This window comes from Clupea harengus, chromosome 2 (assembly GCF_900700415.2).
Source record: "Clupea harengus chromosome 2, Ch_v2.0.2, whole genome shotgun sequence".
Classification (NCBI taxonomy): domain Eukaryota; kingdom Metazoa; phylum Chordata; class Actinopteri; order Clupeiformes; family Clupeidae; genus Clupea; species Clupea harengus.
The window spans coordinates 11,545,800-11,564,031 of record NC_045153.1 but is presented as its reverse complement, the minus strand read 5'-3'; the positions used below and the strand labels follow the sequence as shown (position 1 = coordinate 11,564,031).

At 46.5% G+C, this 18,232-nt stretch overlaps 2 protein-coding genes across 5 annotated transcripts in view; both read right to left on the bottom strand.

Moving 5' to 3' along the window:
- Positions 1-4,096, bottom strand: part of gsk3ba (glycogen synthase kinase 3 beta, genome duplicate a) — a 51,744-nt gene extending 47,648 nt beyond the window's left edge. The window contains exon 1 of one of the 3 annotated variants that reach the window (XM_031582655.2): positions 3,132-4,096. In XM_031582655.2, coding sequence (XP_031438515.1) covers positions 3,132-3,219 — 88 coding nt within the window. In that variant the 5' untranslated portion in view covers positions 3,220-4,096. The remainder of the gene's footprint in view (positions 1-3,131) is intronic. The other 2 variants (XM_031582650.2, XM_031582658.2) reach the window with 2 other exon arrangements.
- A 3,835-nt stretch (positions 4,097-7,931) lies between these two features.
- The window catches only part of gpr156 (G protein-coupled receptor 156), a 20,404-nt gene continuing 10,103 nt past the window's right edge, over positions 7,932-18,232 (bottom strand). For both annotated transcript variants that reach the window (XM_031582633.2, XM_031582640.1), the window contains exons 5-10: positions 17,520-17,630; positions 17,099-17,224; positions 16,539-16,634; positions 15,811-16,047; positions 11,010-11,171; positions 7,932-9,810 (exon numbers count right to left, since the gene is read on the bottom strand). In XM_031582633.2, coding sequence (XP_031438493.1) covers positions 8,356-9,810; positions 11,010-11,171; positions 15,811-16,047; positions 16,539-16,634; positions 17,099-17,224; positions 17,520-17,630 — 2,187 coding nt within the window. In that variant the 3' untranslated portion in view covers positions 7,932-8,355. The remainder of the gene's footprint in view (positions 9,811-11,009; positions 11,172-15,810; positions 16,048-16,538; positions 16,635-17,098; positions 17,225-17,519; positions 17,631-18,232) is intronic.

Here is an 18,232-nt window from a genome sequence, read left to right as displayed (position 1 = left end):
GCCCTGAGCTCACAGAGAGAGAGAGAGAGGGATGGTGTGTGTGTGTGTGTGTAAGTGTGGGAGGGAGGGAGCAGAGAGAGAGAGATGGTGTGAGAGTGTAGGAGGGAAGGAGCAGAGAGAGAGAGTGAGATGGTGAGAGAACAGAGAGAGTGAGAGAGCAAGACAGAGAGAGAGAACAAGAGAGAGAGCAAGAGAGAGAGTGAGAGAGCAAGAGAGTGTGCCAGTGACGCTTCATCTGCAATCTGTTCCTGGACGGCAGGAATCCAGCCACACTGCCACATCAGCACTTCATCTTTCACTCGCTCCCTCACGTGTGTGTGTGTGTGTGTGTGTGTGTGTCCTAAAGTGTTCTCTCCGCCTCTCATTAACTAGCTCAGCACCTCCACACCTACAGACAACAGTAGGAACCACCAGGCATACAGAGCCAATCAGGATGGTTCCAGGTTATAATCCCTCAAGGTTTTCGCGATCTTGCGTACGTTAACACAAATTCAGGAGAATTCAAGGATTTCCCACAATTGCGGCTTGCAGATGGGATGTCTGCATTATTTGAGATATTTTATTTCACTGAAAAAAATAATAAATAAAAATTTTAAAAAAAAAAAAATCACTGCAATTCACTGCAAACTGCAAATTGTGAGAAATCCCTTTTGGCCACAACAAACCCTTGGAAGATCCTGGGGGGGCTGATAAGGAAAACACATACAACCACAGCAGTTCCCAGAAAAGTTCAAAATCACCACACTTCCCTAAAGCGCCGAGATCTGAACCACACTCACACAGAGAATGTCCCAAGGGGGACACCGTCCTTACGCCAATGATATAGCTCACCTCCCTGCAACACACTGCATGCTTGAGGCATGAACTGGAACCCTAGACTCACTGACAAACTGGCTTTACCAGTCATACAGTCCCACCATACAGGACAGTGGGCTGACAGGAGATATTTTGCTGAACTGCTACACACAGGATGTGTTGTGTTCAAATTGTCCTGGTCAAACTGATGCGACACAAACAGCACACAAAAAGTGTGTGTACTGTGGTGGAGTTGTGTGAGAAGGGAGATGTGTTAGTGCATGCAAATATGTGCATATCTAGTGAGTAAACCTGTGTGTGTGTGTGTGTGTGTGTGTGTGTGTGTGTGTGTGTGTGTGTGTGTGTGTGTATGTGTATGTGTATGTGTATGTGTGTGTTTCTCTAGGCATCTCTAGCAAGAGGAGTGTGTTTTTTGTGAGTGACCAGTGTGTCTGTGCATGTTACCATCGCCCAATAGTCTGTGCATGTTACCATCGCCCAATAGTCTGTGCATGTTACCGTAGCCCAATAGGCACCGCAGAGCGCAACAGCTACCAAGGTCATGGGTTTGATTCTCAGAGAGCACACAAACAGGTTAACTGCACAGTATACCTTACCTGTACTGGGAAACGCTCTGGGCAACGACCGCTGAACGAGTACGTTTGCTTTTTCAACGTATGTACATGTGCACATGGTGTGTGTGAGAGAGAGGGGTTATGTGAAGTGTGTGACAGTTGGATCCTGCCAGAGGCACTAAAAACAAGCTGAGGTATTGAGCAGAACTGAGGCTCGATTAATTTTGTTGCCCAGGTCATGGCAGAGGGCATTCAAGGTTTGTGTGTGTGTGTGTGTGTGTGTGCACTCGATTTTCACAAACACATGCTCAGGCTATGCCATTCCACTCAAGACTGGCATATTGGTTGCTGCAGCAATCATAAGGTGGCAAGTCATTGCTTCACATGTTATTCTGCAGCCTTCCCTCATTTAAGTTCATCAGGACTGGCGTATACTTAACAAAAGCCAAACAGCGACAGTGAAGTATGTCATCATGGTAAAGAAACTGCACTTGCATGTAATAAATGTATGGAACAGGTGGCCCAAACGTCACCGAAGGCTAAACGTAAAGAGACAGCTGCCTGGCTCAACAACTCCAAGGACAAGTGTTCAAGCCTGCACCACTTAGAGCTTTGTGCATTGACGTGCGTCTACGGGAACGCGTAAAAATCCACGTTTTCACAGCGCCAACTATGCCCATCAGCACATAACGCCGTTCCATTCCCTTCTAATGACCTCCGACACGTGTTCATTTTTCCTTCGAACTAGTCTTTTCCCCTTTCCCTGGCACCCAATTAATTTACCGTGACGAACTGATATTGCACTGCCAGTGCCCGTCCTGGCAAACGCCCCGCGGTTTGCAAGCCACGTGCCACCGCGAGTGCTACTCTGGCCTTGACTAGCAATGTAGCAACCGTAGTCTGCTGACGGCTGACTGGGCGCGTGTGCGGTAACATTGTATAAGAACATGGGACACTGTCTTGCGTACCCTGACAATCAGCAAAACGTTGCCTGTTCTTTAACTGCCAATCATGACAATGGCAAAGTCACAGCTGGTAGAAAATGCTGAAGCACCCATGGCGGGGCGGGGGTACTCTGGTCGAACGCAACTTGTCTATGCAGAGACGCCCCTTGCTATGGACTATTGCGTAATGAGCCACAAGCGACATCTGCCACTTGCTGCATCGAAAAGGAGCATGAACAACTCGTTCCGGTCTTTTCGAGCAATGTACGAGCCTCATATATAGAATGCACGGCGACTGACACATGCAATTCTCCGGATTTATAACACTTACACAATATGTTATGGACGTTACCCCTAATTGTCTGATCAGGTCGAGAGCCTTAAAACAAAAAAAAGTAAACTCCTCGAAGTAAACCGTGTCTGTTTGTAAATCCTTAAAGATTAGTTGCTGGTTCAGGAGGCTTCTCACAAGAAACGCCTGGCTACGCAGGCCTCTCGCCTCCCAGCACGTTAGCTAGTTTAAAACAGAAGGCTATATTAGCCTACACTGCCCGGTTAAAAAGTGGGGCACGTCACATATCTACCCCACCAAAAACGCTACGCTTAAATCTTAGTAAATGGGTCAGGTGTAGCAAATAGCATTTAAAGAATTACCAAGTCTAAACTTCTAGATGCTTGGTGGGACGAGATGATGGTAACATGTAGCTAAGGCCCTGTACTGTAAGCATTATATAAGGTATATTTCCCATTCTTGCCTACAGCGTGTATGTAAAGGTATGTAGATGTATTAAAGTAACCAAAATCGCAGGTTACTTACTGCTGACTTTCATGCTCCCAAATGCTGAAGGCTGCGGCACAGGTTTGCAGCTCTCTGCGAAGGAGGTGGTTCTAGGCCGACCCGACATATTCCAATCGTAAATCCCTGTTTTTTTCTCTCGATTGGCCGATATTGCCTGTTCACACGTTTGATCAACTGGGGCACTGTTCAACGACCTCTATAGAGGATATTTTCACAAAATAGGCAAGGAAAAAGCAACACTGTCGCCCGTTCAGTCCTTTCTTTCGTTTTTTCTTCAGCTGATTCGCTACCTTCTCCCATCCACTGACAGTCTTTCTTTCAAACCATCCTTTTTAAAACCGACTCTTTGTCGTTTGTGATCAAGGCCTTTTAAAAGTCGGTGTCAGTAAAAAATAGTCATGAACCCGGCCTTGTCCCCGTTTCCCCCGAAAAAAAATCCCACCGATTCTCTTGTTCTGGATCGCGTCAGATTCATACAAGTTGATTGACACATACAAAATAATTCCAGTATTCTGTTCTCCTTAAAATGTCAGAGACGACGTTGTTTGTCATGAGAAAATCAGACCATGAAGTAAGCTATTTGTTCATATTCTGAGGTGGAGACTCAACGATCCAGCAGCACCAGCCATGGCGGCTTCCTTGCTCTACCCAACCAACGATTCAAATGCGAATTTTCCAATAGCCCAATTGAAAAGCTGTTTTCAACGACCCTCCCGTCTTACGAAACTCCATCAACACGGATGGGAATCTCGAAATCCACCGGATATAGCCACAGTTTCAGAAAAGTAGCTTGGCGTTACGGTTCCAGAGGAAAACGCTTTCTAAAATCCACTCAGCGTTTCAGAAAATTATTTTTTCATTCCTCCTCCGACGGTCTCTGCTCGCTCTCTTTGTCACCCCGACCAATAAAACGTATTTTACGTAAACAACGGTAGGTTATAGTGATGGTGAACGAGCCAAGCGACCTGGTTACGGCAACTAACTGCATGAAGAATTGGAAAATATGGAGCGCAAGAAAGCCTGAGGAGGTCGGATTTGGCCAATCCACTGCGTATTCTTTGAATATGGGCGGGGGGAGGGGGGCACTGTAGGCCAATAGCCTTGCAACCCTTGGAGAACACATGGCGTAATTTGCTTAATACTGCCCCTGGTGTTCCAAGCGTCATAGGCTACGTTGAAATGACTGGCTGGGCGGGGTACCTAGTTGATTGATTGACCTCAACCCAACTGGATTCGACGGGGAACGTAGGACAGACCAATAGTGACGCAGCAACTCATGAGGCACCGGGTAGTCATGCAGCACTGTTGCTAGTCAGCTGAGCGCCTGAGAGACCGACTTCAATGACATGTCACACACACTGGCCTGGCTGTGCAGTTCTTCTCTATTGCACAGTCCCTCTCGAACCACACATGTACGCAAAAACAAATCACAGTTTCGTAAACTGCGGCTGCATAGCACATTTATTATAGGAAAACAAATAGAAAACACAGTATTTGCAAGGGCAACCTTGTATTTCATAACAGAGACTGCTCGCAGTATACTTCACGTGACTGCCCTTCACGTCAAAATTAGCATACACATTCACAAGGTCTCGTGCGGGGCACAGAGCAGAGTTTAAATGTCACAGCACTGTGCTCACGTGAGGAAAGCCTTCCGCGAAGATCAGTGTCATCAGGTGAGTCAGTAAAGGGGGTCAAAGGTGTATGACTGTGTTTGTGTGCTGGACCTCCATAACTTAACTTCCTATTTCAACAAAGAAGAGGAACAAACTAGGAGAACACTTTGTGCACTGAAAAACCTCATATCATCACCTTAACAGAGCTGGGGTTTTTTTATTTATTTTTTTAGCTTTTTCAAGGACAGAAGCTTAAATGTAACCCCACTTTAAGAAACCTTTGTGTGCTCTCCAAAAATGTCTCCAAGGAAATGGCAAGATTTATTTATTTTTTTTTAAATGGAGACAGACACACTTGGTCCAGTGGCGAAGGGAGGGGGGGTCTTTACAGCACGACTCCTTCATCCATTATTCATCTGTAGCTGGCATTTGCTGGGAGCAAAATATGAGGGTCTTCACCAACCAAGAGCAGGCTGCACATCCTCAAGAGGACCAGGGTGAGGCAAAACAAGTTTACAAAGATAAACACACATTATTGCACTACAAATGCACTAATAATCATGTTTTTTTTCTGTGTGTGTGTTTGTGTGTGAGAGATCGTGTTTGCCATTCTGTTTACATTGGCACTGAGTCTCATTACAGTTGCTCAACTGACGGGACAGTCTCTCTCTAATCCTAAATTCAAACAGCACCAACTAACTGGGCCTTACCACAAGGTTTAAAAAGTGACACACCCTCTGTAAGAATCAGTACCATTTAACAGCATTAGAAAATATCAGATGCTGGAGATTATAGCCACAACCTTGATGACTTTTAACTCACCTAAAAATCTGACTCCTTTCCTCTAAATCTTTTAAACTCTTTGCTGACAAAACCGACAGGATTTCAAAGCAGTTTAACATGGACACTCTATGTCTGACATGGATGCATGAAAGCAGCCTTATAGCTGTCACTATATATCCCCATGGCATTTCTCCAGTGAAAAGACTCCATGGTTGGTGCTATGAATAAGACCTGACTGTGAGTGCAGTGGTGAAAAAACTGTATCTCAGAGCCAGTGAAGCTGAACTAATTAAAGGAATGGTTTTCATTAATGCGAACACTTACTCCGGTAAAGTCATGAACAAAGAGACTTGGCTGGCAAAGAAACAATTATAGAGAAACACTATGCACACAAACACACACGCACAGATACTCTTACACCTACAATGTGTATATATGGGAGGGAAATATACACTGGAAGAAGGAGGCGGTTGTATTGTTTCACAGAAGTTAACTGAGCTTCTTAAAACACAAATACACACACACAAACACACACACATACAGACAGACACACACACACACACACAGACAGACACACAGATACTCTTACACCTACAATGTGTATATATTGGAGGGAAATATACACTGGAAGATGAACACTGTTATATTGTTTCACTGAAGTTAACTGAGCTTCTTACAACACACACACACACACACACACACACACACACACACACACACACACACACACACACACACACACACACACACACAGAGACACAGACACACACACTCAAGTACACAGACCATCAGGCAAACAAACATGCTAGCATGCACACACCCACATCCATGTTTGCTGAGTATGACCACTGTCAGCCTTAGCTCTACACCGGTTTTGCTTTAACATGGAGTACCACTATAGGCCTATACAATATATATATTGTAAGTGTATATAAGTGTATATAAATATTGTAAGTGTATATATATATTCACACACATATATACTTGTTAACCATATGAATACAATATACTTGATACCAGTCACATTTTAGTGATGAATCAAAACCTGTTCATGTGTTGGGATTTTCTCTAGAACACAGCAGTACCTGAACAGGATTGAATGGGATTGCATTATAACACTCACAGTAAAGCAATGGGTATTTGTATTATTTATAGAAAAACATTTCAGGGGAATAACAACTGAGCCACAGGAGTCATATACAAAACCTTTAAATGATAAATAACAAGAAAATATTTTACAAACATTAACAAACATGTAACAAAAAAATGAACGCAACACTGTAAATGCAGTAATCTTCTCCATGTTGCTATGGTCAGTGCTATCTGAAACACAGCTAATGACACTCACGGCATCAATAAATTAATAGCACACACACAGTATAAATTAAATAATCGACTGGAAACATTTAAAACTGGTAGGCTACAGACATGGACACATGAAAAATACTAGGCAATTAGCAGACTCGTATATTGATGAAAAAGTCTATGTTGGAAAAGATCAATTAAAATATAAAACGTTTATAGGACGTTGATTAAGTCAGATCGGCTGACCATGTTTTCATTATGAACACATCCAGTTATCAAGTGTCTTTATCTCATCAGTGGAGTAGGCTACTGATTAAAGAATTTAGACATAGATGTCTTAGATGACATCTGACGTAGTCTTGTCTTAATTCATCAAGTATCAGGATTTCCATTTCATAGAATAGCATAGTATAGAACTGGAAAGGTCTGCATTCTATAAAAAATTACTGTATGAAAACTTTATGAGATATAATGTGTTCAAACATGAAGTAGATATTAAACAACTTGTTAAAGTGCCAGAAAGTTCCAGAATAAAACATGGATAGGCTATAGTCAGGATAACACATCACAAACTGGAATACAGTTGTCATAATACAGTGCTTGTTTACAGTAGGCTATATCAAGTTCATCGTAAACTGTCATTTCTAATAAATATGCCATGTTACCAAAACACAACGACAAAAGTAGAGGGATCAGAATACATGTCTGTCTCTCTTACAGTAAAATAAGTTCAGGTTCAAAACGACTGCTGTAGCACGAGAATCATAACTCAGAGAGAGACAGAGGGTTTCTCAACGATGGTCACAGAAGAATGAAACTTTTAAGAAACACAGCCCAGCTCGGTGGCAAAATGCTGTGTTAATGAGATAAGCAAGCTGCCATATCCTCTCTCTCTCTCTCTCTCTCTCTCTCTCTCTCTCTCTCTCTCTCTCTCGGTGTGTGTGTGTGTGGAGGGTAATTGAGCGGGATCCCTGCTGAGTCATGCCCTGAGCCAAGCTGGCACCCCTTACTGCGCATCACACTACCACAGACAGCCAATGCAGAGAGAGAGAGAGAGAGAAAGAGAGATGCTCATTAAACTTACAGACAGGCAATGAGAGAGAGAGAGAGAGAGAGAGAGAGAGAGAGAGAGAGAGAGAGATGCTAATTAAACTCACACATCCCTGATAGGTGAAGAAGGTTAAGTTAGTCATGCATCATGTAACAGTCCAACTCCATCAGTCTGACATTTCCTTAGTGCTCTTCTGCAGGTGACTAACTTCAGTTTAGAGCTTAGAGGATCACGTGTCCACCCAGCAGTGGAGTGCAGCATTACTTAGCGTGAATGTAACATGAAGGTACATCACAAAGGCACACTACAAGTGGCATTGGTCTCTCGCTATCGATCTAGAACCTACAACTGTCGGTGGTGAACCACTGTACATATGTTAGTGATGTACAAAGATATAGATTACTTTTACTAGATTCACCTGCAGTTCATCTGCATTTGTTCATTTGCATACAGACACACACACACAAACACACACATACATACACACTCAGACAAATGTGGGTTTGAGGTCCTCGTTGAAGTTGACCACGGGGTGTGTGGTGTGGTCAAAGACGCCCCCGTACTCGCTGTCCGAGGTTTCCGACGTGCTGTCGGAGGACTCGTAGGGGCCCTGCAGACAGGACTCACAGTAGGGCCGGTGGTAGTAGCAGTAGTCCTCTGAGCTGCTGTCCGAGTCCGAGTCCGAGTAGCCATAAGGGTCCACCCCGAGCTCAGCTTCCTGGTTCCTACTTTTCCCTCCTTCTGGGTCAGGGGGAGCGTGTCTGTGGGACTGGCCCGAGTAAGGCGTGACGGAGCACCTGCGAGGAGGGGGAGGTCCGCGGCGCGCCCAACGCCTTTCTCTGCGTCGCCGACGGGGCGAGGCACCAACGGCCCTCTCCTCTCCCTCGTCTACCTCACCCCTACCTTTGTTGCCGTCCTCGCTACATAAAACAAGACTGGAGTCGTTTTTTATTGGGTCCCCAGTTCCCTGAGACTCGTCCTGTTTGTGGAGCCCCGTTTCCTTGCTCCGCCGCGGGGGGGTGAACCCCGTGTGGTGGGGGCTGGGCCTGTGTGGGTAGAAGGGGGGCCTGCGCTTACGCATGGTGTAGGGAGAGATGCTGGGGTAGCGGAAGTAGAAACGGGAACAGGGCGAGCGAGGAGAAAGCGGGGAGAGCTCGTCCTGGATCTGATTGGTGGACGGACTCCTCGTGTGGTCAGGTGACCGGAAGGCGGACGTGTCCCTGGCATCCATGCTCAGGTCCTGCAGGATCTCCTGCAGCTGCTCGTTGCTTATGAAACCTGGCCAGCCACCCCCCGTAGCCGGCGGTGACACAATGGTATCTCCCGTTGGTCCCATAGAGTCTGCCTGGGCTGGTCCGGACCATGTTGGGGACAGGAGGGTGGATCCATGCACGTGGTTAGGCTGAGTGGTGGGACTAGCCACCAATGCTTCCTCCACTCTAGTGACCTCAGAGCCTGAGTTAAGTGTGGCCGCGGGTTTGGACTGCGTCTCTTCAGAACATCTCCTTAGACTCAGTCTCTCAGGTGCCAACTCTGCCCTCCTTTGGTTGCTGTGGGAACTGTAGGAGCTACCATCAGCTGGGGGAGGAGAGAAGGGGCAAGGTTGAGGCTGGAGAAGAGGTGGAGGAAGGGATGAGGAGGAGTGATCATGATTTGAGGAAGCCAATGCCAGCGCAGAGGGTGGCATTGGGGGAGGAGGCACATATGGCGGGGGAGAGGCTGGCAGGGGCAGGGCGGAGACCAACACCTCACTCTCGGGCGCGGGGGGTGTAGCTGGCCCGTCGGGATGTACCACTGTGGTCTGGGTGGAGCAGGAGTTGAGGTTGGGGTCGGAAGAGTCCATCTCTCCGTCCACGCGGGGGTGACTCACGGACATGAGCTTCAGGAGTTTGTCCTTGGCGTTGCTCACTTGTTCCTGCAGACTGTCGATCACTGCATTTTTCTGCAATGCAGACAGAGAGAAGAAGAAGAAGGAGAGAGATGGGGGGGGGGGGTTACATTGTGAGTTCATGAATACACTTTGCTACCAATGCCAAATACACAGTATAAACTGCATGGACCATATGTAAATGTGTGTGTGTGTGTGTGTGTGTATGTGTTTGGGTGTGTATGCGTGACAGAGAGCATCAGAAAGAGAGCTTATCCGAACACTGGGGAAACCACAAATTGTGAAAACTCTGGGAAAATCACGTCAAACATCAAAGGGATTAGGCGCAGCAGTGACGCCCTCAGCTGGCTCGCACACACACACACACACACACACACACAGACACACACACACACACACAAACACACACACACACACCCAGACCCGGGGCATGTTTTGTCTGGACGTTTCCTAGCTCTGTTTAAACAGCCCCAGGTTCGAGAGGAATGGTGCTGCGCTTCTCAGTGCTCTCGCTAGCTGAGTCATCTATGTAAATGATCTAACACCAAAAACTGCACCACGCACCATATTCTCAGACACAATTAATTACTGGTTTCAGGCACAATGAAAGATTAGCCATCATTACTTATAAGTAGGAGCCTTAGCGTTTGAGAATATAAATAGACTTGTTCTCAAATCCGACACATTTCACAAAATGCCACAGGTATAGGGTTCCTAGACTCAACAATGCATTGCGTGCCTAACTTTGAACTAGGCTAATGGCCTTAAAGGTGCAGTCACTTATCGCGTGATTAACTTTGAACTAGGTTAATGCCCTTAAAGGTGCAAATCACTGGCCTTTGTTGTGATACAACTGAAATGCTTCAAGACCTAAAATAAGGACATAGTATGTCTGTTCTGTTTTAGGACCAGGTCGTACAATCCCTTATTGATTTGCCCTCCTGAGATGTGAGGTGGGTTGAAGAATATCAGGTGACAATAGTCCCTGTATCTTCTGCACATGTTGATACTTTGCTTCAGCTGTTTTGTATGCATTTGTTGACAGTTTAGAGGGCCCAAGCGCATTTAAAGAAACACATGACAATAGGCCAAGACACAAACAAAAACGTTTTAAGTTGACATTACTATTGAGGAAAAACTGTCTTTTTGTCATGCTTTCACAGTTAAATCATTCAAACTTTTTCATGTAAAATTTCTGAAAATAAAAACGACCATCTACCCCTTTAACGTTTCACTCCACCAGGGGGCCGTACCTCATTGAGGATCCTCTTCATGGAGGTGTTCTCTCCCAGCAGGTAGTAGATCTCATCCTCGCTGTACATGGAGCGCAGGCTCCGGCTGGGGCTGCTGAAGTATTTGGACATCTGACTCGGGTTTGGGTTCATCTCCTCCTCAAACTGCCTGCACTGGGTCAGCTGGGGACAGAGAGGCATGAGAAAGAGGTCAAGGGGTTATTAAGTTCAAAGTTCAAAGTGCTTTATTGTCATTGTCACAAAAACAACGAGACAGACGCGGCAGCATCAGACAGCTAAAAGAGTTAAGTCGCTGTGCACACTAACTGCCACAGCTAAACAATAATAAATAGCAATTAATAAATCGATAAATATTTAGAGCGGAGAAGAGGTATTAAGACAGGAGAGGGGGTATTAAGGGCTTTTTGTGTTCAGGGGAGACATGTGGAGATAAATAAGATGTTAATGACGGCTTTATTATGGGCTGAATGAGTGTAATGGGTGTAGGAGAGCATACTGAGATGAATCACACATTAAAGAGCAGTTGTATGAGGAACCTGAAGACGGACATCGGGATTTATGAGAGTAAAGTTCATGTAGCATGTAGGCTAGGTCTTTGACAGATAATGTATCGATAAGTTTGCATAGATTACTAAATTAATGTGGGGCACTATTAAAAGTGTGTTCATTTCTGGCATGCTGTTTTACGGGGGGGGGGGGGGATTACCTAGGTTAAGGAGGGGAATGTGAAGGAAGGGGAGAGAGAGAGAGAGAGAGAGACTAAGGCATATGTATTGTGTATATAATCACATATTATACACCCAACCTAAATGCTTTGGCAATACTGTAGAACGTTATGGTCATGCCAATAAAGCTTCTTTTGAATTTGAATTTGAAATTGAGTGAGAGAGAGAGAGAGCCAGAGAGAGAGCGAGAGAGCGAGAGAGAGAGCGAGAGAGAGAGAGAAAGCTGACCTGTGCCTTGGGGAAAAACATAAGCTGACTCTGGCCCAGACTCGGTGGCTCTAACCCCGGGGCCAGATCTGTTCTGGAGTTCTAGAGTTCTGGAGTTACTACAGATACACCTGGGATCTCAGCATCGTTAGCAGCATGTTCTGCCGGTCAGGTAATTCCTATGTTCCCAAAGTCATATGTTCCCCAGCCCTATATAGCACATAATGTAAACCTGCAAAAGATATTCCCCAGAGATGTTCTGTATTTGCTTAATATGACATGGGCTATTGTACTTATATGGCTGTTTTGAAGCCTTGTTCCAATAAAAAACAACTGGATAATATTGAAATATGAGATATTTTAATTTGAAACGGGTCAGATTTGTCCCAAAAATAATAGCAGGGTTACCCCCGTGTGTTAACCGAATATTGAACTGAGGAACACCCTGGGAAGCGCTCCCCTGCCGGTTGAGCTGCAGGACCTGCCATTGAGCTATAGTCAGAGCCACCTCCACAGGTCACACCGGTAGCACTTCATACCTGCTTGAGTTAAGATCAGTGAAAACGAAACGAGCTCGGCACTAATCCGAAAAGAAATTCTCCACGTGACCTTTTCCTGACCAGCTCATTTGAGCGCTTCGAGCCTGTGCTAGATTCAGCACTACGAACCAAAACATAGATAAGACATATACACGTCATTGAGATGCAGGCATGAGAATGTGATACCTCCTGCCCTCTCTGATCTCTCCTGTGTTCGACCATGCATGTTAAGGGAGTCTGTCAGGGGTAGAGGATCTTTTTGTGAAATCTTTTAGCGAGTGTTAAATGAGGTGCCACCGGCATCCCCATATTGAGATGAGAAGATGGCGGCTGTTGTGCCTGCCCCCATGTCAGTCTACCAGAGCCGTGGGAGGAAGCGATAACGAGATGAAAGGTGTGTGTGTGTGTGTGCGCGTGTGTTTGTGTGTAGTGAGCACATTGGTCTTTGTTCCACACACTTCCTCCCACCTCTTCCTGTGCATTCCGTTGTGTTAATGTCATCACACACACACACACACACACACACACACACACACACAGTCCCATATATCCTACCCGTGTCTCACCTCCAGCAACACACTAACTCTCTTGTTTCTATAGACATAGAGTCACTTGTGTCTCAATTGTCTGAACATACCACTGTGGAGTGTGTATCTACTGCAGTAAGGACAGGTTCTTCACAAGGACACTCTCAGACACACACACACATGCAGACATTCACACATGTGCACACACACATCTGCACAAATTACAAGCACAGGCACGGACAGACAGATAGTCACACAGAAACACACACACACACACACACACACACACACACACATGCACGTACACACACAATTAGTCAGTTCCTGAGAGTGCATTGCATGTGCCTGTTTGCAGTGTGTGGTGGCTGGTCTGATGACAGGCTTGGAGTGTTTGTGTTTGGGTGAGTCAGCTCAGCCCAGATCTGCTCAGCCCAGCTCTGCTCAGCCTCTCATAGCCAGATGCACTCTTTCTCTCCCTCCCCCTCTCAGAACACCACACACTCCTTCCCTCTCTCTCGCTCTCTCTCTCTCTTTCTTTCTCAACCTCAACCACCCCCCACCCCCTGCTTCTTCTCTCTCTCTCTCTCTCTCTCTCTCTCTCAAAGTTGGAAAAACAAAGGTAAAATCCCCCTCTCTCTCTCCCATCATCTCTCTCCCCCTTCTCTGTCTCATTTTCTCTCGCTCCAATAAAAATGTCCTTTGTGTCATTTTCTCTCCCTGAAATAGCCCAAGCAGTAAAGCACAGCCTGCCCACTGGATGGATCATTTCAGAGGCCTGATGATGGCTGACAATACATGTATTCCTCCTGTCACTCCTTCACCTGCACTGTCTCTCTCTCGGCCATGGTAATATACTCAGTCTCTCCCTCTCTCTCCGTCTCTCTCTCTCTCTCTCTCTCTCTCTCTCTCTCTCACTCTCTCTCACACACACACACACACACACGCACAAACATCCACTAAGATACACATCATATCCTTATCTGTGTAAGTCTCTCTTCTGGTAACAGTGTTCTCTCTATGACACAGCCTATACATTTCAGCTAAACGGTGGCTGTAGATCAAACCGCTAACAGCTAAAAGGCTTGAGGCTCACACTGGCGGCCATCTTGCCATGCGGGTGCCATCTGACCCCCCCACCCCAAACCCCCCCGCGACTAAAAGGCCCTGACTCATCACTTCCCCCTGCTCTTTGCTGAGGTCGCTGCATCGATTGCCTAGAGTACGTTCATCCTTAAAGACGCTCAAGGCGCTGCCAAAAAACGCTCCTCCACCCCCACCCCCACCCAAACACACACACACACACACACACACACACACACACACACACACACACACACACACACACACACACACACACACACTCACACACAGACAAACACACACCCAAACACACACACACACACACACACTCCGCTCCACATCTAAGTGTAAAATTTGCTTGCAGAGAAGGTCACTATTGATTTTCAATTGAGGCATTATATCCATGCATTTTCTCATTGAGCAGGCTTGGAGGGGCTGGTCCTCTCCAAGAGTGGAGTCCACTGAGAGAGTGAGTGAGAGAGTGAGAGTGTAGAGTGTGTGTGAGAGTGTGAGAGTGTAGAGTGAGAGAGTGTGAGTGTAGAGTGTGTGTGAGAGTGTGAGAGTGTAGAGTGTGTGAGAGAGTGGAGTGTGTGAGAGAGTGTGAGAGTGTAGAGTGTGTGAGAGAGTGAGAGTGAGAGAGTGAGAGTGAGAGTGTGTGAGAGTGTAGAGTGTGTGAGAGAGAGAGTGAGAGTGAGAGTGAGAGTGTGTGAGAGAGTGAGAGTGTGAGAGAGTGAGTGTAGAGTGTGTGAGAGTGTGAGAGTGTGTGAGAGAGTGAGAGTGTGTGAGAGTGTAGAGTGTGTGAGAGTGTAGTGAGAGTGAGAGTGAGAGTGTAGAGAGAGTGTGTGAGAGAGTGAGAGAGTGAGAGTGTGTGAGTGTGTGAGAGTGTGTGAGTGTGTAGAGTGTAGAGTGTGTGAGAGTGTAGAGTGTGTGAGAGAGTGAGAGTGTAGAGTGTAGAGTGTGTGAGAGTGTAGAGTGTGTGAGAGAGAGAGAGTGAGAGTGAGAGTGTGTGCGAGAGTGAGAGTGAAAGTGTGAGAGTGTGAGAGTGTAAAGTGAGTGAGAGAGTGTAGAGTGTGAGAGAGAGTGAGAGTGTGTGAGAGTGAGAGAGTGTGTGAGAGTGTGTGAGAGGGAGAGTGTAGAGTGTGTGAGAGTGTGTGAGAGTGAGAGTGTGTGAGAGTGTGAGAGTGTGTGAGTGTGTGAGAGTGTGTAGAGTGTGTGAGAGTGTGAGAGTGTAGAGTGTGTGAGAGTGTGTGAGTGTGAGAGTGTAGAGTGTGAGAGTGTGTGTGAGAGTGAGAGAGTGAGTGTGTGTGAGAGCGTGTGTGAGAGTGAGAGTGTAGAGTGTGAGAGTGTAGAGTGTGTGAGTGTGTGAGAGAGTGAGAGTGTAGAGTGTGTGAGAGAGTGTAGAGTTTGTGAGAGAGTGAGAGTGTGTGAGAGAGTGAGAGAGTGAGTGTGTGAGAGAGTGAGAGTGTGTAGAGTGTGTGAGTGTGTGTGAGTGTAGAGTGTGTGAGAGAGTGAGAGTGTGTAGAGTGTGTGAGAGTGTAGAGTGTGAGTGAGAGTGTGAGAGAGTGAGTGTGTGAGTGTGAGAGTGAGTGTGTGAGTGTGTGAGAGAGTGAGAGTGTGTGAGAGAGTGAGAGTGTGTGAGAGAGTAGAGTGTGTGAGAGAGTGAGAGTGTGGAGTGTGTGAGAGAGTGAGAGTGAGAGTGTAGTGTGTAAAGTGAGCTGCTCACCTGAGGGATGAACAGCAGGCAGTTGATGGCCAGTGTGCAGGTGAAGATGGCCCCCGCCACCACGCTGTAGACCAGGTTGGGCCAGGCGTGCAGGTACCGCGAGACTGGGATGGCCACCGCGGATGACATAGTCACCAGACAAACGGCGGCCATGATGGTCGGGGACTGGTTGACCGGAGGCAGGCTGACGTTGCTGGTCAGGCCCGCTAGGTAGGTCCCGTAGAGGAGGAGAACACCCTGAAGAGAGGAGGGCAGTGTAGAAGAAGGAGGGCTGTTAAAGAGAGGGATTATTCACTCAGTCTGTATATGTTGTACTCTTACTGCTCATGACTATTGTTTTGTTGTATGAAGCAGCCACACGTTTTTGTGCATACATGAAATCAGTCAGTCAGTGAAAAAGCATTTTAGCATCTTAGCATGTGGCTATAATAATATATTACTCTCACAAAAGTGTATCTGAAGATGTATTGAATGTATTTGAACGTATGCAGTTTCAGTCAGTTAACAAAATGGCCTTTTTAGCATCTTAGCATGTGGCTATCATACACATAATGTATTACTCTCCAAAACGTTAATCCTAAACGTCTTAAATGTGCTCGTTTGTACATAAATGCAAGCAGTCAGGAAGTGAAAAAGCTTTTTTGTACTGTGATTAATATAATATCTGTAATAGGACATTTTGGATGTCACACTCTGTCGCGGTCCTGAGAAGCTGAGAAAATGGGTACCTTGAGGACGGAGAGGAGAATAGTCCAGAGGTCGGAGTACTGGGAGGAGCAGGAGTCCAGCTGGGACAGAGAGTAGGACACGTCCACCTCCACCACCTACATCACCACAGAGACGAGACATTACACACACTATTCCACACCTCACACAGGTCCTAAACCATCAGAGACTAGACATTACACACACTCTCCCAAACCTGATCCTAGACCAGCACAGAGAGGAGACATTACACACACTCTCCCAAACCTGATCCTAGACCAGCACAGAGAGGAGACATTACACACACTCTCCCAAACCTGATCCTAGACCAGCACAGAGAGGAGACATTACACACACTCTCCCAAACCTCACACAGATCTGTGCATACTCCCCCCGCCCCCCCCACGACATAATTGACCCTCTGACAGGGACAAGACATCACACACACTATGCCAAAAGTGATACAGATCCTTCAATAGCAAACAACAACAATATGATTCTTTAGCTCAAACAAAATCCATCCAACTTTCTGTATTTGGGTGTAAGGGCGTTCATTGTGGAGACTGGACTTTCTGCTCAGTACCTTGACTACTGCTCCAACCGAGTGTGTACATTTGATTGGGTCGGCCAGACCCCAGGTGCCCAGAACCAGAATGTCCACCAGAAGCAGCAAAGCCACCAGGCCCATTAGCTGGATGTCTCTGATGATCTGAAATATAATCACACACGTTAGCTAGTGTTCCTTTTAAATGAACATTTATTTCTACAGTTTATACTGTGTGTGTGTGTGTGTGTGTGTGTGTGTGTGTGTGTGTGTGTGTGTGTGTGTGTGTGTGTGTGTGTGTGTGTGTGTGTGTGTGAGTGTGTGTGTGTGTGTGTGTGTGTGTGACTGTGTGTACACGTGTGCCAACCCTCAAAATGTAACTGGGACACCCAAGTCAATAATTTCCTGTCCAAACCAAGGCAAAGCTGAGACGTGAGACACCCTTGAAGCTCTAACTCACCACTCTCTTGTCAGGGATGCGCTGTGTGAACACTCGATACAGACGCCACGTCTTCCCCAGGATGGGTCCGAACACCAGTGTGGTCCCAATACACAGCGTCCACACCCGGGCCTGAGGAGAAAGATGGGGAACACATGGCTGTCAGATACACAGATACAGTAATCAACAGTCACATGTTATACTGTCATCTGCCTAAGCTTCTGTTTGGTTCTGTTCACACGGTACCAGTGCCAAAGCTTAGAGAAGCTAATGCTAAATGCTACACACTTGCATCCGGATTACGCACACCTAATCCTGTGTAAGCACAACTCAGGTGTCCCAAGCAGTTTAAAAGTCTCCACTGTTTAGCTAACAGCAAACCCTTAAGACGGCTTCTGAGTGCACAGTACAGTGTCAGGCTAGACCTCAGTACAGTGTGTTTGGTGCCCAGTACAGTGCGTTTGGTGCCCAGTACAGTGTGAGGCTAGATCTCAGAGGGGTGCGTGAGGTGCACAGTACAGTGTGAGGCTAGATCTCAGAGGGGTGCGTGAGGTGCACAGTACAGTGTGAGGCTAGATCTCAGAGGGGTGCGTGAGGTGCACAGTACACCATAGGACAGACAGAGTGGGGTTTTGTCCATTGCCGCTGCCATTGCTACTTTCAGGACAGTGAGTAAGTGTGTGTGTATGTGTGTGTGTGTGTGAGTGAGTGAGTGAGTGAGTGAGTGAGTGGGT